We start from the raw sequence: 22,597 nt of genomic DNA, 5'->3' as shown, positions 1-22,597 counted from the left end.
CATTAGTCGAAATAAAACCGTGCGACACCAGCAGCCTGGCCGATGTTGAGATAATCATCGTCGGCCATCGAGCATCGAGCGGCGAGCCGCCATCAGGTACGGTCGTCTTTGCACGGGCTGGTTTCGCCGCGCGCGTGCTCCCTCCACCCGTCTCGTTTCCATTTCACGCGCACTGTTTGCACGCGCGCGCGCGCGCAGACAGGGAAAGGATAATCGAGCGCGCTTCCGTTCAGACAGGTGAGCTGCGGAGGTTGAGGGGTCTATTAGCAACAGCTGCCGCCGCTTGTGCCTTCTTTATGCGAGCGTGCACGACGGGGACACGCGCAGTGCCAGCCGTCGTCGACGCCGGCATGGTATCGTCGGGGAGTTTTGTCAGGGCTCGGGAGCTAGCCGGGTCGTACGGGTCTTGTGTACCTTCACGGCTCCATTCCTCCCACCTCCTTCCGGCTCAATGATCACTAGTAGAAACAAGGGCTTTGGTTTTTTGCCCCAGATGTCATTTGCACCGGATTTGGCACGAACCGGTGCTAAAAGGGGTCATTAGCACCGGTTCGAGGGGAGCAGCCGGCCGAGGGACCTTTTGCACCGGTTTGTGTTACGAACCGGTGCAAATGATCTATCTTTTGCACCGGTTCGTAACACAAACCGGTGCAAAAGGTTCGTGGCCAGAGCACGTGTCGGCCGAGGAACCTTTAGCACCGGTTCGTGTTACGAACCGGTGCAAATGATATATCTTTTGCACCGGTTCGTAACACGAACCGGTGCTAAAGGTCCCCAGTCCTATTTCAGCTCAGCTACACTGCCAAACGGCCCACTCACTTCATTTTTGCTTGGAGAAGGTGTGTGTGTTGAGTGCTAAGTTGCTTCTCTTTGGCATGCACATAAGGTGCTCGATGAAATGTGTGAGAGAGTGATGCCGCTTGATTTTACACCCAACAAAAATGAGATGAGGTGCCGGAGCGACACTTAAGCTTTCTCCTCTTTCTTTCCTCCTCGATCAAGGTTTAAGCAACAACTTAACCCTTTCATTTGTACGGTGCTAATTTCCACTATTTATAAATATTATGATGTTTTGTAATTGTTTATTGATAAACTTAATTAATTATTTGATGTAGATGAACCGGCGGCAATGGATGTACGTTGACCGACGTCTACCCGAGTTCGGATCGGGCCTGGAAGAATTTATCCGTGTGGCTCGGGAAAACCCACGGGCGGATGGTTTTATGTGTTGTCCATGTGTTGATTGCCATAACTTGAAGCAATACCCCGAATGGCAAGTCATTCACTCACACCTGCTTTGGAAAGGTTTCATGCCCAGCTATAATTGTTGGACCAAGCATGGAGAAAGAGGGGTTATGATGGAAGACGACGAAGAAGAAGAAGAGGATGATGATATGTACCCTAACTACGGTGATACCGCAACGGGGCATGATGAAGATGAAGATGCGGGAGGAGGTGATCAAGATGAAGAGGCATCGGATGAGCCCGTTGATGATGATCTTCGTCGGGCCATCGCCGACGCACACGAAGATGCGAAACAGAAAACGAGAAGCGAAAGTTAAAGGGCATGTTAGATGATCACAAAAAGAAGTTATACCCAAATTGCGAAGATGGCAACACAAAGCTCGGTGCCACCACTGGAGTTGTTTGCAATGGAAGGCAGAGGCTGGTATATGTGACAAGCCATTTGAGAAGTTACTGAAAATAATGAAGAGGAGGTTTCCAAAGAATAACGAATTGCACGACGAGTACGTACGAAGCAAAGAAGGTTCTCTGCCCTCTAGGATTAGAGGTGCTGAAGATACATGCATGCATTAATGATCGCATCCTCTACCGCGCTGAGTATGAAAATTTGGAAAAATGTCCGGTATGCACTGCACTTCGGTATAAGATCAGGCGAGATGACCCTGGTGATGTTGAGGGCGAGCCCCCTAGGAAGAGGGTTCCTGCCAAGGTTATGTGGTATGCTCCTATAATACCACGGTTGAAACGTCTGTTCAGAAATAAAGAGCATGCCAGGTTGTTGCGATGGCACAAAGAAGACCGTAAGAAAGACGAGATGCTTGAGACACCCCGCTGATGGGTCGCAGTGGAGGACAATCGATAGAGAGTTCCCGGATTTTGCGGATGACGCGAGGAACTTAAGGTTTGGCCTAAGTACGGATGGAATGAATCCTTTTGGGGAGCAGAGCTGCGGTCATAGCACTTGGCCTGTAACTCTATGTATCTATAACCTTCCGCCTTGGTTGTGCATGAAGCGGAAGTTCATTATGATGCCGAGTGCTCATCCAAGGCCCAAAGCAACCCGGCAACGACATTGATGTGTACCTACAACCATTATTTGAAGAACTCTTACGGTTGTGGAGCAAACCAGGTGTACATGCATGGGATGAGTACAAACAGGAGTCATTTAACCTACGAGCGTTGCTTTTCGTGACCATCAATGATTGGCCTGCTCTTAGTAACCTTTCCGGACAGACAAACAAGGGATACAATGCATGCACGCACTGTTTAGATGAGACCGAAGGTGCCTATTTGCATAAATGTAAGAAGGTTGTGTACACGGGGCATCGTCGATTTCTTCCAAAGAGGCACCCCGTCAGAAAGAAAGGCAATCATTTCGGAGGTGAGGCAGATCGCCGGGTGAAGCCTGAACTCCGTACCGGTGATGCTTTACTTGATATGGTCAAGGACCTAAAAGTAATCTTTGGAAAGGGTCCTGGCGGCCAATCTGTTCCGAATGACGACGTTACCGGACACGCACCCATGTGGAAGAAAAAATCTATATTTTGGGATCTACCCTATTGGAAAGTCCTAGAGGTCCGCTCTTCAATCGACGTGATGCACGTGACGAAGAATCTTTGCGTGAACCTGCTAGGTTTCTTAGGCGTGTATGGGAAGACAAAAGATACACCGGAAGCACGGGAGGACCGGTATCGTATGAAAGTCCCAAAAGACAAGCAAGAACGGGATTACAAGGATACAGGGAGTCGCTTAAGTCCTGCCGGCCTACGCTCTTACCAAAGCGAGAGAAGGATATCTTTTTTGAAGTCCTTTACGGTATCAAGGTCCCGTCCGGCTTCTCCTCCAATATAAAGGGAATTATAAATATGGAGAAGAAAACATTCCGTAACACGAAGTCGCATGGCTGCCACATTATTATGACGCGGTTGCTTCCGGTTGCACCGAGGGGCTTCTGCCGGAAAATGTTCGAATACCCATTGTGAAGCTATGTGCATTCCTTAATGCGATATCTCGGAAGGTAATCGATCCAGCTAGTCTTCCAAGGTTACAGAAGGATGTGGTGCAATGTCTTGTTAGCTTTGAGTTGGTGTTTCCACCATCTTTCTTCAATATTATGACACATCTCCTGGTTCACCTTGTCGAAGAGATTGCCATCCTCGGTCCTGCCTTTCTACACAATATGTTCCCCTTCGAGAGGTTCATGGGGGTCTTAAAGAAATATGTTCATAACCGTGCTAGGCCGAAGGAAGCATCTCCAAGGGCTATGGAACGAGAGGAGGTCATCGAGTTCTGCGTTGACTTCATTCCTGACCTTAAGTCGATTGGTGTTCCTGAATCGCGACATGAGGGGCGACTAAGTGGAAAAGGCACGCTAGGAAGGAAATCAATGATATGTAGGGACGGCATTTCTTTCACTCAAGCACACTACACGGTTCTACAAAGTTCCACCTTGGTGGCCCCGTATATCAACGATCACAAGAATATTGTGCGCTCGGAACATCCGGGGCGATCCGAAGACTGGATTACGCATAAACATATGCGGACATTCGGCGGTTGGCTCCGTGAACATCTCATTAATAACAACAATATTGTAGATCAGTTGTACATGTTGGCTGGGTCACCATCTTCGACTATAGTGACTTTCCGGGGTACGAGATAAATGGAAATACCTTCTACACGTTCGCCCAAGATAAAAAGAGCACCAACCAAAACAAGTGGTGTCCGCATTGATGCAACAAACACTAGCAGTGGTAAAAAGGACACATATTATGGTTACATAGGGGAGATATGGGCACTTGACTATGGACCTTCTTTTAAGGTCCCTTTATTTCGGTGTAAATGGTTCAAGCTTGGATGGAAAAGGGGTAAAGGTAGACCGGTTGTACGGAATGACAACGAGTGGATCTCAACAATCTTGGTTACGAGAGACGAACCATTCGTCCTAGCCAATGATGTGGCTCAGGTTTTCTATGTGAAGGACATGTCCTCTAGACCGAAGAAAAGAAAACATAAGGAAACGAGCTCATCCGATGAGCCAAAGCGTCACATAGTTCTTTCAGGGAAAAGAACCATCGTGGGAGTCAAGGACAAGACAGACATGTCAGAAGATTATAATAAGTTTGCTGAAATTCCGCCCTTCAAAGTGAACATTGATCCAACCATCGCGTTAAATGCTGAAGATACTCCATGGTTACGGTCGAAGCGGTCATAATGTATTAATTATTATCCTGTACCTTGAGCTCATATTGTGAAGCGTTTGTTGTGATATGTATCAGTAACATTGGTCGTTTGAACTAAATGCGATTATCCAAGTTTATTATTTTCCTAGATACACATGTTTGGAAATTTATCCTCACCTACTGGTTGTTGGGTGTATACTAGCAGCTTCCGAGCGGGACTTGCGGGAAGAGTTACTCGGGCGGAGCTTCCGAAGATGTCTAAGACGGCCGTCCATCTAAGACATCTTCGAGAAACTCCGCCGGAGAGGCTCTTTCCTTCGAGGTCGCCGTCGTCGGGTTATATACCAGCTCCACTGGAAGCTCTCAATGCTCTCCCTCCTTACCCCGAGATACTCGTTTGTTGGGTGTATACTAGCAGCTTGCGGGAAGAGTTCTCGGGCGAAGTTTCCGAAGATGTCTAAGACGGCCAGCCATCTAAGACATCTTCGAGAAACTTCGCCGGAGAGGCTCTTTCCTTCTTGGTCGTTGCATCTTCTCTCTTTGTTCTCTCTACTCTCCCCGGAGGGGCTATATATAGCGGTGTGTGCCTCCGGATAATCCCCTCCCCCGGATGAAACCACCCCGGATAAGGCAAATAACGGATAAGCCCCCCCAGATTTAGCCCCCCCATCTTTAGCACCGGTTCCGGCCAGGAACCGAGATAAAAGGATATATAAACTAATCCACCATCTTTATCACCGGTTCCAGCCAGTAACCGGGATAAAAGGGGTATATAAACTAATCAACCGTGTCTTTAGCACCGGTTCCAGCCATTAACCGGGATAAAAGGGGTATATAAACTAATCAACCGTGTCTTTAGCACCGGTTCCAGCCAGTAACCGGGATAAAAGGGGTATATAAACTAAGGATGTGGTTCAAGAACGCGTTGCTAAGCTAGAGGAGCAAGTGAGGATGATAATGTCAGGCTCAGTCACAGTCACCCAACCTCAACCTAATCCGCGGATAGAAGAAGTTGCATTCGATGCTACCGGCCGGGGATCTCGGCGGAAGAGCAGCGTGGCTTCCACGGAGCTGCTCGGTGATGATGCGAGATGTGGATCCGCGGATGGCTCCTCCCTCCCCTGTGGATCCGCGGATGCCTTCCGATCTCTACCCCGTGGACTTTATCACGGAGTCGACACCTTGTGAGCTACATTTCCAAACGATGGGCTACTTAACGCTCAAGGCGGCGATCGGCTATGTCTTACCGCCGGTACTCGATCAAAGATATCACTTCAAGCCGGTTCCACCTGGATACGCCGTTGCCGGGGTGGATCAAGTTATGGATGGGTATGGGCCGCCGAGGCTTGACCACCCTCGCCGGTGAAGGGGATTTGCTAGAGCCGGGAGAGGCCAAGAACACTACGGTTCTATGGCGAAAGGAATTCATTGTGATTCCGGGTTGGAAGGCGCCAACAAGGTCTCCACCGAGCCAGCATTCTCCACCGATGCGGCCGTCTCCAGTGCGTGAGCCTTCCCCGCCGGCGCGTGAGCCATCTCCGCCGCCGCGTGAGCCTTCCCCGCCGGCGCGTGAGCCATCTCCGCCGCCGCGTGAGCCTTCTCCGCCGCCCAACTATAAGAGGAAAATTAGGCGGACCGCTACGACACAGCCTGAGTCGTAACAAATCACCGAAACGCAAACAAGAGCCCCTCCCAAGAGTGCCTAAGGTTGCTCCCAAGAGACCTTATGACTATACGGTTGAGGAAAATGCCAAGATCGTAGCCGAACGAAGCACAAGCAACAAATGTTGAAACTTAAAAAGCCCCGGCTTGAGCCGGAGCCAGCTATATCTCCGGAAAAGAAGTTGAAACTGCTGAAGAACCTTCATCAACCTCGAGCCAAGTCTTTCATCGAACTATGACCGGTCTATTCGCAAGTCAAATGTGTTAGCAAAAGAGCGGTGGGAAAAAAGTAAGGTAGATGGGAAACCGAGTTCCCCGGCTTGGAGCCCGGAAAAACTCGTGCCCCCCGCTCCAAGTGTATCCCGATGTCCTAGCGTGCCTTGATCCAACGATGGTAAAACTATACAAAGATGAGGCAGATGCGGCCGGTATGAGTATTCCCGAGTACTTAAGCCGCATCGAATTCATGGCCACGGACGATGTCCAATTAGCATACCATTACACATACGGGGAACCTCTTGTCGAGCTGCGGAGTTGCCTAATCTATCAACACAGCTGCGAAGACTACATAATTGGTACTTGGATGCATGTAAGGACGGCAGAACTGGATCATGGTGGCAATAAAAGATGAGCACTACGGGCGAACTGACGTGATGAACATCGAATTTTGTGAATTATTTCAGTTATTCAACCAAGACGCCCTCGACAAATCTCTGCTGAGTGCATACTGCCTGTAAGTATTATTTATGTAATTAAGTCTCTACCGCGGCTCGTCCATTATTGCATGCATATAACCATACTCTCACTGTATTATGCAGAATGAAGATTCGCGAATGCCGCAAGGGGCAAAATCTATGATCTTGGGTTCGTTGACCCATACACCGTGAATGGGTATACTGTCGACAACTCTCCCAAGGACACAGAGAATAACTTGGTACATGTCTTAAGGATAAACTCATATAAAAGGGCAATACTTTTTCCTTACAACTTCGCGTGAGTGTTACTCTCTTCACACATTAAATCTTTTTCGCTTACTCCATGTGTTAAGTGTAATTGATGAGTTATGCATATATATATATATATATGTGTCCGCAGGTTTCACTATATCCTCGCTAGTCATTGAACCCGACACCGGGATAGTAGAAGTCATGGACTCGAAGAGTAAACCCCTTGAGGCGTGGGGGACATGGCTGATATCCTCCACAAGGCTTGGAAACGGTTCACCAACAAAGCTCCGGGTTTAAAGAATAAAGAACTTCGAATAAAACATGTACCGGTAAGTACTAATGGCTAGGCCGCGCATCTCTTTGATTCTAGTTTCAATACAATTATTATCATCCTTGATTATATATATATTATTTTGATTGAACTTTGTTCTCGTAAAGTGCTTGAGGCAAGAGGACGGGAATAATTTATGCGGGTTCTACGTTTGCGAGTTCATCCGCCGAATACCCATCATGTGAGGGACATTTTGGAACAACTTGATGTAAGTAATTAAACAACATTCGTGGCTTTATTTTATCACCTTGTGTTTCATTCACATACACACACATATATATATTGACCACCGTAGCTTCTTCAAATTATTAGATCCAACGGTTGCGGAACGGTCTTCTAGCAACAGAGCGTGTACGAGCAATTCAAGAAGAACTGGCGGGGTTCTTACTTGAGCAAGTCATAGCTCCAGATGGAGAACACTATGTGGACAACCGCCAATATCAAAGTTGATGTAGACATATATATATATATATATGCATGAACGTGTGTCACTTTGATCGATATATGTAATACAATGGTTTCCTATATATATATTTGAATTGTTTGCATTAATATTATACCGTGTTTCGAATGGAGGCAGAGTCTGCCGCGGCAGCGTTTTAGTGAAAATTCCTGCCGCGGCAGGGAATGGCACCAAAACCCTGCCGCGGCAGGGAATGGCACCAAAACCCTGCCGCGGCCCAACCCTTTTGCACCGGTTCGTATTACGAACCGGTGCAAAAGCTCCCCCGCCGAGCGCCCCACAGCCGGCCACGTGGAGACCCCTTTAGCACCGGTTCGTAAGAGAATCGGTGCAAAAGGGGGGGGGCCTTTTGCACCGGATGGTTTGCACCGGTTGGCCATCCGGTGCATATGGGCCTTTTGAACCGGTGCAAAAGAGCAGTTTTCCACTAGTGGATGAATGATGGACCAAGAGATCAGGGTCAGATCAACGCATGGCTCGGCTCCTACTCGTGGTCGTGGGCAGGATAAGGTGTGGGGCTGGCCGGATGCATGCTTGCGAACCGTGATTGCTCAAACTTTGGCCAGGCTTCATGTATTTCTGTACGTACCGTCCATAGCAGCTACAGCCACAACGGAGATGCATGCATCAATGAAGTTACAGTACGATGGCCTGCCGAGCGCGCTACTGATCTACTCTAGGAATGGAGCCGCCCGATTTGGGTTTGACTGTTTCTTCACTACTTTTATCTTGTCCCTGTCGGCTAAACCCTCTTTGTAACTATGGTTAATTTAGGCCAGACGTAATTAAAAATTCAGTGTTGCGTCACTGACTTGCGGGCCTGAGGCGGACACGGGAGGACGCATGAATTGTCTAGACGGATTTTCAGCCTAAATTTCGGCTATCAATGTGTCAGTCTCAGACCCTCGTTCGCTTGCATCGGGCCGCTAGCTAGGTTGAGTTTTCCTTTCCTCCTGTCCGCGTGGACCAAAACGTAAAACCTCAGTATATTAAAGTCGGCCCGATGAAGATGCTTTGGCAGCAACGATGAATCAAAGATCTGTGATTCACTCCTATCTTAAATAAAGGGGCAGAAACATGGTGTGAATTAATTAAATCAACTAGAAGAATTTTGTAGGATTTTCATCGTTAGGAATTTTGCTAGTTATATTGTTTGTTTTGTAGGGTAGGAATCCTTGGGAATGCACATGAATTTTTTCTATAGAATTGCATTGCACAATATTTTTAAGGACAATTTCCATTCAGTCAAACCTCTCATGTTACCATTTTTCCTTTGAGTCAAACACTATTTTAAAAAATCATGTAGGTTCCAAAAAAATGATATTCTAATCCTACAGTTTTTCGGTGCCTATGTTCGAAAAAATCCTACGAATCAAACAAGCACTTAATTGCAAGCTCCTTGTGGACACCTTATACACCCTAGAATTTTGTATTTTCCTTATACCCATTCATGTGCTAGAAACTACGGTCAAGATATTGTTTAGAACAACGCAATAGGGCTCTGCTAACATTATATCAATTACACACGACAAACACTAGGGCATGCGCACACACAGAGAAGAAAGAGGTTATATTTCATACAAGTGCACTGATTAATCCGCTAATGCTTGGAATTTTTCTTTTATGCTTTATCTTATTTTAAAATTATTTACTTAAACATCTTCAAGAGACCATGTATCGAAAATAAATCCAAATTCCACAATCATTGTTGTAAAATACAATTTATATTTATCAAATCACGATGTAATTCTAAATTATTGATGTTGTGGCTAAATAAAATAATAATTAATATTTTGTGACATTGATGTGTATATAACCATGTTTTTTGGATAAAAAATATGAACAACTACAAAATTTTAGTATAAAATCAATAAGTTCTATTAGATCTAAAAGTTGTTTCAAGAATTTATTGAAAAAATAACGAGAAACAAATGATCGTTGTATTGGTTCAGCGTGAATCACTGCGTGATGTGGACAATATAGAAAAATGCAAATGGTGTTGATTGGTTCTCATGTTTTTAACAATGTCCCTCTAAAATGTTGCAGAATAGGAAAGCGCATGTTCATCTACAAATGTAGATATATACTCAGATGACATGCAGTTTATTTGAAAAAGAAGTTTGCCAACTTACAGAAACATATTTCTATATAGTTATATTTTTTGTCATGATAACACCGAACCATCTTGATATACTCGGATTCTCCACGGACTAGATATATATAAAAGACAAAACATTTGGACTGTTGGAAAAAAGAATGCTGGCGTGTCCCCTTTATACCACTGTGTTATATGTTCAATAGTAAAAGAATGCGTGTCCGCTTGACACATTTACATAGATTATTGAGAAAAAGGCAAGCAAAGTATTCAACCAAAATTGGGTAACATCGAGGACTTAATCATGCCGGCAGAATCCAGTCAGCTGGCGAGAGAGGAGAACATGTCGTGGAGGCACCGGCGGCCAGGGAGCATCCGAGCATGAGCCCTCCCATGCGTCTGCAGCTGACATCGACGACGTCGCTCGTCCAAGGGAACACGCACGCGCGCGCGGGGGATCGACCATCGAGTAAACAGCCGCCATCAGGTCGTCCCCGCATGCTCCCTCCGTCCGTTTCGTCTCCATTTCGCGCGTACTGTTTCCACGAATGAAGCGGTGCTTGACACACTGACAGAGAAAGGATGATAATCAAGCTCGGTTCCGTTCACGGCCAGCGGCAGCCGGCGAGGTGCAGTGCGTCCAGAGGGAGGTTGAGGGGTCTATTAGTTAGAAACAGCTCCTGCCGCCTGTGGCTGCTCTCTGTGAGCGGGCACGACGGGGACACCGGCAGTGCCGACGACCGTCGTCGACGCCGGCATGGGTCACGTATGCTTGCACGGCACAAACCAGCCGCTGCTCCAAGGGCGGCGACACGGCATGATTTGGTCTCGGGCTCTCGGCCACCGTGCATTGTATCGTCGCGGAGCTCACGGGCTAGCCGGCCGGGTCGTACGGGTCAGCGAGGGTTGGTACCTTCACGGTTCCCCTCAACGATGGATGGGACCACCACCATGGCTCGTGCAGGATAAGGGCATCTCGAGCGGGCGACCCATCTCGGAGTCGGTTTCGCCGGCCTAAATAATCGAAATGGACCGCGCGTCCTTTTGCGTCGCGGGGTGCCTCCAGCGGTACGATGCATATTTTTTCTTGTTTGATAAAAGACATAATTTACATTAATAAAAAATAAAAAAAAGACTTAAAAAATCCATAAAGGACTGCTAAAACCTAGCTAATGGTTACTGCTCGTCGTCAGTGATGAGGTCGATGAACTCCGGCGTAGGCCATGGAAGCTGGTACGCCGGTGGTGGAGGAAGGGCAGACTGCGGCAACTACGGCCAGGCCGTCGGCGGCGCAGGAGGTTGTGGTGAAGGTGTCCACGGATACCTGGCCGTTAAAGGAGAAGCAACCGGCGCACGGTTGTTGGAACGCGTCGGCGTGCCCAGAGGAGTCGCCGACCTCCCCTGCGCGAGCGCTGACTCGCGAAACTGGATTGCGAGGCCGTCACACATAGCGAGCTTGTTGAGCTCGTCGAGCTCGCTATTGGCCAGTGCCATGCCAATGGCCTCGTCCTCACTATTGTCCGGCGGCTGGGTCTCCGGATCCCACGCCGGCCCGCCGTCGTCGTGGTCGTTGTCTGCGCGCTCTGCCTCGTCCTCGTCCGCATCCTCGTCCTCGTCGTTGTTCTCCTCTTCTTCCGCGCGATCTCGCGGTCGAACTAGTAGAGGTCGACGAGGTATCTAGCTTGACGGCGCGCGTCGAACTCCCACGTCCCGAACGAGATCGAGTTGTAGGAGTTCAGCGCGTACGCCGGATCTTCTCGGAGATCGGTCGACAAGATCGCTCGGTGGCGGCGCACCTCGTCACGGCGCTCTCGGCCCTCGCGTGGCACGGAGGGGGGTGGGGGGACCGGCATGCGCCTGGAGTTGAGGTACCAGCCTCCTCCAGACAGGTTTGCGTTCGGCCATGGCACCGGCCGGTTTTCCTCCGAGAGACGGCGTGTGAACTCGATGCGGACGTACCGCCCAACCCGCGACTTCTTGCCGGACCGCGAGCATCGTGGTCGTTCTTCGTCTTACGGAACGGACAACATTTCTTCCCCATGGCGTCGGTCGGGTGGATAGGGTGGACTCTGGCAATGGTGTGGTCGGGAAAATGGGCGCTGTCAGCGAACCTTTAAGAGGCTTGGACGCCATCTCGTCTTCAATGTCCTGCCACTGCGACGCCGCCCACCAGTGCATGCTCGCGGAAGCCGAGGCGCGCCATTAACGCGGCCCTAAAAAGTTGCAGCGCGCCGCCCTTAAGTTATGCCGTGGAAGACGAATCATTTGTGCCGCTGCCAGACAGACCCGTGCGAGGACCGGGCGGATGACAGCTGCGTCCGCAGAGACGCAAATCTGCCGCATTTTTGGACCAAGTTTGCGTCGCTGCAACCGGTCACTATGAATCATCCCACCGGAGCGGGTACCAGACGCATTTTCGATCTGCACGGACGCAAGCACGACCCAAAACCCTAAGGTGCGGTCTATCGCTTACGGTCCGTGGACCATGATGGCTTAAAAATCTTTGGCCTGGGTCATGTTTTCCTATACGTACGGTCTTTACCAGCTACAGCTATAGCTACAATGGAGATGCATGCATCCACGAAGAAATAGTGGGCGGGTTTGGTAGCCTGGGCCATCTTTGGCTAGCATTTTTGGTTCGTTTGATTATCTGGTCTAGCATACGTTCTTGCATGAATCGCTTTTCAAAGCATCCTCGGCTAGGCCATGAAGGAACGCTCGGTTCGTTTCTAGCGAGTCACCTCCGTTTCGGCAGAACTTGAGAACACCTCTTTCCCGCAGAGCCACCGCGAGAGATGGCGCGAGCTCGCGCGGGATGGCGAAATCTCGACAGGATGAATTAGGTCACCGCGTTTGAAACTTTGCCACCGTATATGAAGGCAGCTCTCTCCCCGCCAAATATAAATCCCCTATTTCCCCCTTTTCGAGCTCTTCCACCCTTCCCGATCTAGCGACATGGCCGGCTCTTCCTCACCCGCACGGTTAGCGAAGCTTGCGGCGGCGACGGTGGCTGTGGCGACGGCTACTGGCCACGGATGGTCGTCTTCTTCCTCTGCGTCGATAACTTCGGTTGTGGTAAGCTTCAGCGAACCCTAGCCTTAGATTTGATCTTGTGGGTACACAGGGATGGTCTGAACGAATCCATTGTAGGACATTCCTTCGTCCCCGGTCGAGGTTGCGGAGGTTGTTCAGGTTGCATCTGACTCTACCACTGGGACGTTGGTGCTGCATGCATCTTCGACGGGGAACCTCGGTGCTGCGTGTGGCTCCTCTGACTGTAAGGTTGATCTTACTTTTCTCGCTCTTCATTGATGTGGTACTACTCTAGGATGTGGATGTGGTAGTGGCAGTGCTTAAGGATGTGGATGTGGTAGTGGTAGTTCATTGATCTGGTAGTGTTTGTGATGTAGGCATCATACCATTGGGCTCCCCTGATCTTTCTGCTCCTACTGTCAATGCTGAGCAATCTCTGATTTCAAGCAAACCAGCCATGGTTTGGAAACCTGAGCTATCAGAGTTTGTGCTGAACCGATTGGTTCAGCTCATCCGTAGCGGAGTCTATTTCAACATGGGATTCAAAGAGCAACAAATGAAGAAGGTAGTTGCTGATGTTCTTGCATTCGCTGGCATACATGTGACCACTCTTCAGCTCTACAACCACATCAGAAACTGGATGACCAAGTGGAGCGTCATACTGAAGATGAAAACCGATGGCAATCTGGACTGGAGCGAAGATGGTTGCTGCTTCTATACTACTGATGAAAATACGGCGGACGAGTACATTCAGGTAGTAAGCTATTGAGTTCCTTTAGAGATTTGTATATGTGAATGTCGTCCGCACTAAACAGTTGTTCCTTGTGGATTGTGGCGCAACCCGAGGCATCGTCAGTACGTCAAAAGGAAAAAAGGAGAGGAGAAGTGGAGGAGGAGGAGGAGAAGGGAGAAGTGAAGGAGAAGTGGGGAAGGAGGAGGAGGATGCCCCCGAAATAAAAAAATTCAGCTAAAGAATTATGTGGCGCATTTTGGTGCGCCACAGTTTTTTTTTCAATTTTTTTTTTATTTTTTTCAGGATTTTTTTGATTTTGCCGATTCTAGAAATTAGCTAACCGGGTAACCCCGGGTGAATTCGGATGTAGAATCTTCTCCCGGTCATGCGTTTTTTTTTCGAGTTTGTATGCAACCACAAATCCAGTTTGTTGATTTAGCAACACAATTTTGCAAAAAAAGTCGACATTCATATTTGTTAATTCTCATTGGCACTAGATGACATAATACATGGCACCTCGAAGGATTTTATTTTTTGAAATTTCTATCTATTTCTTTTGTATTTTACAGACCTAAAAAGGCGATCCATTGTGCACATTCTGTGGCGCAAAGATCAATACGCACCACAGAAAGTTGCACTTCTGTGGCGTATATTGGCATATGCGCCATAGAAATATGGCCTCGTACTGTCAGGGATGGGCCCGCCACAAGAAATTATGTGGCGCATATGCCAACATGCGCCACCGAAGTACAACTTCCTGCAGGGCATGTTGGCACATGCTCACATAATTTCTTTCGCACATGTGCAGTATTGGACCCTGCGTGGGCCCCATAGAGTTTCTATGGCGCATCACTTCACATGCGCCACAGAAAGCCACAATTCTGTAGCGCACCAATATTTCATGCGCCACCGAAATTTGAAAATTCCGTGGAGCATATGTATCTATGCGCCATAGGAATATTTTTGTGGAGCACACACTTTAGGTGCGCCACATAATACATTCGTATCTATAATGGTTTTCCTAGTAGTGTATGGTCTCTTTTTTGCAGGGACCCCAAAGTCCATTTCGGTGGGGAGGGGGATGCCGGTGACGGATGTATCTAGATATATCTGTACCTAGAAAAAGTTATAATACTTAAGAGGTATTGCTGGGCTTTCAGATTATCATAACATTGTTTTGAGATCCCTAAACATCATTATTCAATAGTGCAAGCGTTGCATGATAGTAATCTGGTGGCATCATATCATCTCTTAGTTGTTGGAAACACTTGAGTAAGGTCACCTACTTGGATTAACAATTAGGATGTATTTTTATTTTGAATTTTCAAATTCAGAAAGCAATGTGTAATGTGTATCAGTCAGCCAGATGTGGTAGATTCTTGGATACATGTGCTCTCTCGATGGAAATATCACACTAGGGATATTTCTTGTGATATTATGGATCGATTTCATATATGAATTGTGGGTCAATTTCGAATGTGCAACTTTATGCTACCAACATACAATTTTGGTGACTGTTACTTACGAAAAAAAAACATGGAAATGAGAATTAACAACTTTGTTTAGAAAAACTATAACCAAAACAGAAGTGTCCAATCTATATCTCTTATAAAGAAAAACCCCACTAGAGAATCATTTAAGTAGTCTATCTCAACATGCACACTAGCCACATCATCAACAAATGGTAGCCATCCGATTATTATCTCCATCCGTCCAATATGACCTCCCTATATGTTTATATGTTTGACATGCCCACACGTTCCTTTTCTCCCCCGTACAGGCTCCCTTGGGAAAAAATCACACATGCACGAGCAACTATAACTGCTGATTACTATTGATCTTCTTCCTCTCCACACGATATGTGCAGGAATTTATTCGATACTCGGAAACCAAGCAGTTGGCGGTCTTTCAATCTTCTGTTCCATGTTGTAGTGGTGGAACCGAATGGTTTGAACGTGTAACCGGCGATGCAATCAGGAGGTGGCAGCCCGGCTGCCTTTTTATTCATCTATGCCTTCCCTGTCGTCCTCAGTTCACCGTCCATAGATTCTTCCTGCCCTAGGTCACACGGAGCCACCATCAGCCTGCACTCCGGCTTCTCCATTTCAAAGGCCAGTTCTAGCGCAAAATCATGGAGGAGCGCTGCCTGACCCTCTTCTTGGAGAGGCCTCTTCTCCGTTGGTTTCGACTGTCGACAAGGCCAGTCAGTCTGTGTCGTTCAGTACACGTAACGCCATTCCCACGCTTCCCTCCCTGATCCCGTCAGCGTGCTTCGCTCGGTATGTGGTACGATTCTGGCTCCATTGTCTGCAATTCTCCGTATTACTATCTTGGCTATGCATCACGGAAGTAAAGAACTCTGAAGCCAAGGTATTACAAAATGAAGTTTGGACTTACCTTTTGTGTGAAAATAATTCTGATTGATTCATACAAGTTGTTTCTTTCTAACCTTTTCAAAGTGAGTAATAACAAACAGTATGCCTACCAGGCGCGAAAGTGTCAAACCACCAAAACGGGTTCTATTGTGTACATACGTTTCTCCAAAGGGTAATTTCTGTTTCAAAATTGGCTTTCGTTTATCATGAGGATGCGTATGTGTGAGTGTTCTGCTTTCTTATGACAAACCATTATGCACTACGGATGTAAACATATATTTTCTTACTTACAGTGTTCTTCCCAAGAACCGTTGTAGTTTGTAAAGAACAATGTTTCTTGCATGGTGAAATAGGGCTTACTCTCTCACCTTGCTATGTCTATCTAGCACACTGCAGTGATCGAAAGATTAAATCATGGGGAATCCCTTTCGATATGCATGCTGAACAGGTATTAATCATGAATCCTGATAGTGTGGTGTTTGCTTCTCGGTCTGTCCAGATAAGGCATTCCAATGCATCATGACACTACATAAGCTTACTACATATCTAAATATTTCCCCTATCCTTGGTCATTTATCGTTGTAAGTATTTTCCTGAAACTCTTATTGTTATTATGAACATTTCTTAAATTTTATATTCATGTTCTTATTTAGTTTTTCGGGATGTTACTTCATGACAGCATGGTGCTAATTTAATTTCATGAGGTTGATAGATGTCTTACGGGCTTATATTGGTTGTTGAAAACCATAATTGCTCTCCTTTTCTTTTGAGATGGCCATAGCTATTGTGTGATGATACGTGAAAAATATTAGCAAATAAAGAGGTTACACAAATCGAGTGCTAAAACATGCTCACATAGCTTAAATAACTATTCATATTCACATTCTTCAATATCCCTTTGAGAAATAGTATAGCATTATAAAATCATTTACCTTCCATGATCAAATTCCCTAATTTATTGTTAAGGAAACGAAAACATATAGTACTGATTACATGTCGAAGATTTGTCTAAATACGGATACATCTAGACACTAAACAGTAGCTTGATACATCCAAATTTAGACAAACCTTCGGCATGTTTCCTAGGACGGGGGATTAGTATTTCATATGCATACAATGTCTCCCTTATCAATTTCCGCTTCAACGCGCGGGGTATCCTCCTAGTGTTTCTGACGAAAGCAGCTTGTGCAAGGGTAGCCCAACAAAATGAGAACACCATGAACTCCTAAGACCTGCGGTCCACAGTAGGTAGTAGGCCACAGAGAAAATGCGGCGCCCAAATCCGGCTTGCTTGCCTCAGTGCAAACAATGCAAATCATCATGGGCCAAAGGAACACAAGAAAGATTTCTGTTAAAGGATCTGCCTCAGATTTTACTCGGCCCACGATGGCCATCATGGGCCAAAGGAACACAAGAAAGAAAGTAAACCTATGTGAACAGACAGTGCAGAAAGGTAATAAGGAACAACTTCTAAAAAAATAAATAGATGAGGAACATTCTACTACTGCAACTTCTTTGTGGATCGATGAACCCCTATGTCAGTGTTCCTCTGATGCTAAGTGATGGAGTACATTGATTTCCAATGAAAAGATGTATGATTTTATCCCAAGAAAATCTACTGCCACCCCCTTTATGTTAGGTCGTGAAAGCCCGAATATTTTTCCACACTTGCCCACTTTGCAAGCAGATGCTCTGGTATTCTTACATCACGTTAGATTTTCGAAGGTAGAACTCCATCTACGTCATACGTGCTAGGTCACAACTCACAAGTCCAATCTTAAAATAAAACTATAGGTTAACTGCCATTCCGGCAAAATCGCTGGCCACCGCTAAACTGCAACTTCCGTTCCGGACATCAGAAGACACAGAAGATTCTTGAGTGAAATCAACCTTGCATCGATCTTTATGTGCCAATAGAGCCATCTCGTACTTGCAATGCACAAAACCACTAGAGTAAAGATTGCCCGCTGCTTCGCCTACAAGGATGCTGCTCGATTTGATCATCTGACTCTGATCGCAAATAAAGTCAATTTTAAGTTTTTAACGCACTAGAAATAGCCTGCTCGTCGCATGTTTATCATCACACATCTTACTTGGATTTCATCTAGGAGACAGGTGCATAGATAGATGGAGTCAGCTCCGCGCGGCTTCCATCTCCGAGACCATGTCCTGGGTGTGTTCGTGCTAGCTCTCCTGAGCTTGGCACACCGCTCCATGGGAGCAAGGAGGCTCATGGAGCTGTACGAGCCCGATCTCAGCGAGCGCCTCACGTACCACAACGGCACCGTGCTGAGCGGCGACATCCCCGTGTCCATCCTCTGGTACGGGAACTTCACGGCGGCGCAGAAGGACATCGTCTCCGACTTCCTTGTCTCCCTCGCCGCCGCGCCGGGAGCGTACCCCTCCCCTTCCGTGCCGCAGTGGTGGAGCAGTATCGTCCAACTGTACCACTCCAAGGTGAAGGCCGTCGGCAAGAAGGGAGCCGAGAAGACGCGGGTGTTCCTCTCCGGCAATTTCTCCGACGAGGGGTGCTCGCTGGGACGGAGCCTGACGCTGTCCCAGCTCCCGGCGCTGGCGGCAGCGGCGAAGCCCGCGAAAGGCGGCGTCGCGCTGGTGCTCACGGCGCAGGACGTGGCCGTGGAAGGGTTCTGCATGAGCCGGTGCGGCATGCACGGGTCGGACGCCAAGGCCGGCACCGCCTACGTGTGGGTCGGCAACTCGGCGGCGCAGTGCCCCGCCCAGTGCGCGTGGCCGTTCAAGGAAGGGGATCCGGCGGTGGTGCCGCCGAACGGCGACCTGGGCATGGACGGCCTCGTGATCAACGTGGCCAGCATGCTCGCTGGCGCGGTGACCAACCCGTTCGGCGACGGGTTCTACCAGGGAGAACGCCAGGCGCCGCTGGAGGCCGCGACGGCGTGCCAGGGGGTATACGGTACCGGCGCGTACCCCGGGAACGCCGGCAAGCTATTGATTAATAAGGTGACCGGAGCGAGCTACAACGCCAACGGGGCGCGCGGGAGGAAGTGCCTGCTTCCTGCCCTGTTCGACCCCTTGACGTCCGGGTGTGCCACGCTGGTTTGAAGAGAAACGCGTGATTCTTTTCAGTACGAATTACGAACCCAAGGGAATGGAATCTGGAAACTATCTGCAAAAGTGTGTGTGTGTTGTACGATGTCTTACATGATGGTTAATGTAGTGATTTGCTTTTCCCAACGGAAATATTGTAATTGTAAGTCAAGTAAGTTGCACGTCACAAAAATTTGAAATTGCATGAGAACTTACGGGTAGCCTGTGGTATAGATGTATGCAATATGACAACCAAGCCGTGGTTGGATGCTTACAAGTGCAGCGGCACTTTTGCCTTATTTATGACAATGGGGCTTACTCGATGTGAAGGTAAGACCCGTTGATCAAATCTACTGGTCCGGAAATCGTATCCACTACGCTCTACTGGATGATTTCCATGCCTACGGTGTGGAGAAAATCCCGATGCACGCGGTGGGAATCCTTTCACAAGCGAGAGTTTGACTGGACAAGGCCTTCGCAACACGAATGGAGCTACCCAGAATATACCATGTTCACTCAAGCTTGAGTAGGTTTGCGTTGTTTTTGCCTAGGAGCAAGCAATTGATCCGAGCCGTCAAGAGCACCAGACGCGTTAAGCCATCACCCATATGACTACTAAACATTTTAAAACATGCAAGATGTTTACCTGATGCACTTCCGATTCTGTAGGTTTCTCGTGTATGATTATCAACTACAACTACACGATACATGACATGCGACTTTGAATCTCAATCGACATTGTCCCACCACACCTGGTTGGCTACTGGCCGTTTTAGTAGATGGCCGTTCCTAGTGGTGTGGTGGAATAAGGGAAAATTTCTATAGTTTAACGAGGGTGGAATTAACTAACGAGGCAAGGTTTGCTCACTAGACACGCCCAACAAGGAAAAAAAGGGAGGGATAGCTTCTTGGAGTTTCTGCAACGGGAGTTCATGTTTCTCTTGAATGCAAAATTAAAAAAAATATTGCGCCGGGCCATCCCTATGCGCGAACGGACATGCCATCGAATTCGACTACTTCAGCCAATGCAGATGGTTAAGTTGGGCATCGTTTTACGTTTTATGTGATGCCCTTATATAATTATCAAGTAGGACTACACGATACATGACTTTTAATTCTTCACTCGACATCAAGGGAAACTTGTCATATTTTAACGAGGGTTGGAATTGACTAACGAGCCAACATTTGCTCCCTAGACCCTTTTTTTAAAAAAAAATTGCTCCCTACACACGTCCAAGAAAATAGGAGGGATAGCTTGTTGGAGTTTCACCCCACCGGAGTCCATGAGCCAGTTTATCTATGATAATTGAACTCAAAAAGAAGTGGCCTACACAACTTTACATAAACTGAACTGGAACATGGAGAATTAGTTTTCCGAAAACGCTGGGCCAATCTTTGTCTCTGAGGTGACGAAAATATAGTACACTTTGAACAACTGATGGTATAGTCTGATAGCGAGTCACCCACTGAAATGGGCGATGGATCAGAGCGTTCCGCAGTCGTAGTCCGGCATCATGAGGAGCCCCTTGGCGAGCACCCCGGCCAGCAACTTGTCCCGCACAAACCTCACCACGCCGTGCTCGCTCTGCTGCAGGAACCCCACCATGTAGGACGCCGCGATCAGCTGAGCGCTCCTCCACCGCCTGATCCCTGCGTACTTGAGCAGCGCCGCCTCGACGCTCTCGCTCCCGTCTCCGACGATGGCGTCGCCGAGGCAGCGTGCGAGGACGACGGCATCCTCGAGCGCCGCGCACGCGCCCTGCGCCAGGTCCGGCGTCGTAGGGTGGAGCGCGTCGCCGGCCACGCACACGTTGCCCTTGCTGATGCTGGCGAGCAGGAGCGAGAGTGGCGGCCGGTAGCGCAGCGGCGCCACGAGCACGTCGTTCATCTGGCTCCTCTCCACCGCGTCCAGCACCTCGGAAGGGGCGTTGATGCTCCTCAGCTTGGTCAGCACGAACTGCTTCATCGCCGCCGCACTCTGCTCGACGTCATCCTTGCCTGGACAATGGACATATTAAGATTCAGATCCAATCTTTGATTAGATTAGATTCATGTCAAGTGCCTGCACTAGGAAGTACACTCCTACTAACCATCTTCATCTGGACAGGAAGGAGACCATGTCAAGAACCAGTAGACGTCTGTCTCGCCGCAGGGCACCAGACCAGCTCGGAAGCCTTTGCCGGTGAACTGCATGAACTTGGGCTGGAAACCATGGCCGTCAGGGTACTTGACATGTCCCCGCGTGGCCCTGCGCCCCGAGTCGCACGGCTTGGCGAGCCCCAGCCAGTTCGCCACCACCGAGTTGATGCCGTCGCACCCGATCACAACCTTCGCCCTGAGAGTCGAGCCGTCGGCGAGGTGGAGGATCTTGGCATCGCTGCCGGTGTCTTGGTCGATGGAAACGATCTTGGATGAGTAGCGGATGGTGTCTCTCGGCAGCTCCTCTTCAAGTGCCTGCAACAGAACATTGCGCTGCACGCACCGGGCTTCGTGCGGCCCGCTGCATCAGGGAGTACAAGAATCAGTTTCTTCACGGAAGAACAGAGTTGTTCAGTGTTCATGTGTAAAGGAAGCTCGGATTAAGGTCGTTCTCACCATTTTCCCTGCACCCGTATGTCAATTTCTCGCACTACTTCGCCGGTAATCGAAGACATGACACGCACCCTGTCAAGGACGACATCAGAGATCAGACGGTCATGCATCACGGCTGAAGAACGGACAGAAAGGTTGAGTGACTAGCTAGATCGAGATGTACCCTTGAACCTGCACATGCTGGCTCCTCATCTTGTCTCCTACCCCAAGGGCATCAAGCGCGCGGAAGGCGTTCGTCCATGTCATGAACGCGAACCCAGATGTCCGAAGCGACGGCGCCGACTCCAGCACCACGCTCCGAACGCCTTTCCTGCATCCACGGGAAAAGTTCAGACAGCACGATGAAAAGCGGAACACGAGGAATTCAACTGATTCCAGGCATACCTGTGGAGACCCAGGGCAACGCCGAGGCCGGCCAAGCCGGCGCCAGCAATGACGATGTCCTCGGTGGCGTCCTGCGGTTGCATTTTGTATCTACTGATCTGTGAAGACTATGGTGTGCTTGATTGTGAGCTTGAATTAATTCGATGGCTAAGCCGATTACCGAATGAATGTATATATGCCTGCAGCTTTTTGGAGTGGAGTGAGCAGTAGCCAAAGAGTTTCCTTCAAGAAACAGAAGTAGCGGAGAAACTGACTTTGACATCATTGCTGACGACGCTGCCTGGCTCATAATCCCGGTGGGCGTGGTAATACAATGGTCAACTTGGCAACTTGCTTGGGCATGGCATGGGGATAGTAGAACAATTGTCAACTTGGCAAAAACTTTGCATATGTGATCTGTCCTCTTTAGTACGGAGTATATAGTATCATACTCGTACGAGTTGTCCAATGCTTTTGGAGAGGAAAATATATATACATGATACCACTTCTCAA

The 22,597-nt window shown here is 48.3% G+C and overlaps 2 protein-coding genes across 2 annotated transcripts; one reads left to right on the top strand and one right to left on the bottom strand.

Annotated features, from left to right (window-relative positions):
* Window positions 1-18,201: 18,201 nt before the first annotated feature.
* On the top strand, window positions 18,202-19,144 carry LOC124674235 (protein PHOSPHATE-INDUCED 1-like). Its single transcript, XM_047210278.1, has one exon. It carries the CDS (start codon window positions 18,278-18,280, stop codon window positions 19,142-19,144), a length of 867 nt encoding a protein of 288 aa, XP_047066234.1. The 5' UTR covers window positions 18,202-18,277.
* Window positions 19,145-20,471: 1,327 nt separating this feature from the next.
* On the bottom strand, window positions 20,472-22,188 carry LOC124674226 (monooxygenase 2-like). The gene is made up of 5 exons (XM_047210267.1): window positions 22,106-22,188; window positions 21,885-22,031; window positions 21,725-21,793; window positions 21,235-21,629; window positions 20,472-21,127 (listed from the first exon to the last, which is right to left on the bottom strand). Exons 1-5 carry the CDS (start codon window positions 22,186-22,188, stop codon window positions 20,613-20,615), a joined length of 1,209 nt encoding a protein of 402 aa, XP_047066223.1. The 3' UTR covers window positions 20,472-20,612.
* Between the last annotated feature and the right edge of the window lie 409 nt (window positions 22,189-22,597).

The sequence above is a fragment of the Lolium rigidum genome, chromosome 1, assembly GCF_022539505.1.
Source record: "Lolium rigidum isolate FL_2022 chromosome 1, APGP_CSIRO_Lrig_0.1, whole genome shotgun sequence".
In the NCBI taxonomy this organism is placed as follows: Eukaryota; Viridiplantae; Streptophyta; class Magnoliopsida; order Poales; family Poaceae; genus Lolium; species Lolium rigidum.
Note: the sequence above shows the minus strand (reverse complement) of the source record. Positions and strands in the feature narration are given on the sequence as shown.

Coding starts and splice junctions, on each gene's coding strand:
- LOC124674226 (XM_047210267.1), bottom strand. CDS start 22,188: ATGCAACCGCAGGACGCCACCGAGGACATCGTCATTGCTGGCGCCGGC. Junction 22,032..22,105: donor GTTGCCCTGGGTCTCCACAG/GTATGCCTGGAA, acceptor CCGTGGATGCAG/GAAAGGCGTTCGGAGCGTGG. Junction 21,630..21,724: donor ATACGGGTGCAGGGAAAATG/GTGAGAACGACC, acceptor TCCCTGATGCAG/CGGGCCGCACGAAGCCCGGT.
- LOC124674235 (XM_047210278.1), top strand. CDS start 18,278: ATGGGAGCAAGGAGGCTCATGGAGCTGTACGAGCCCGATCTCAGCGAG.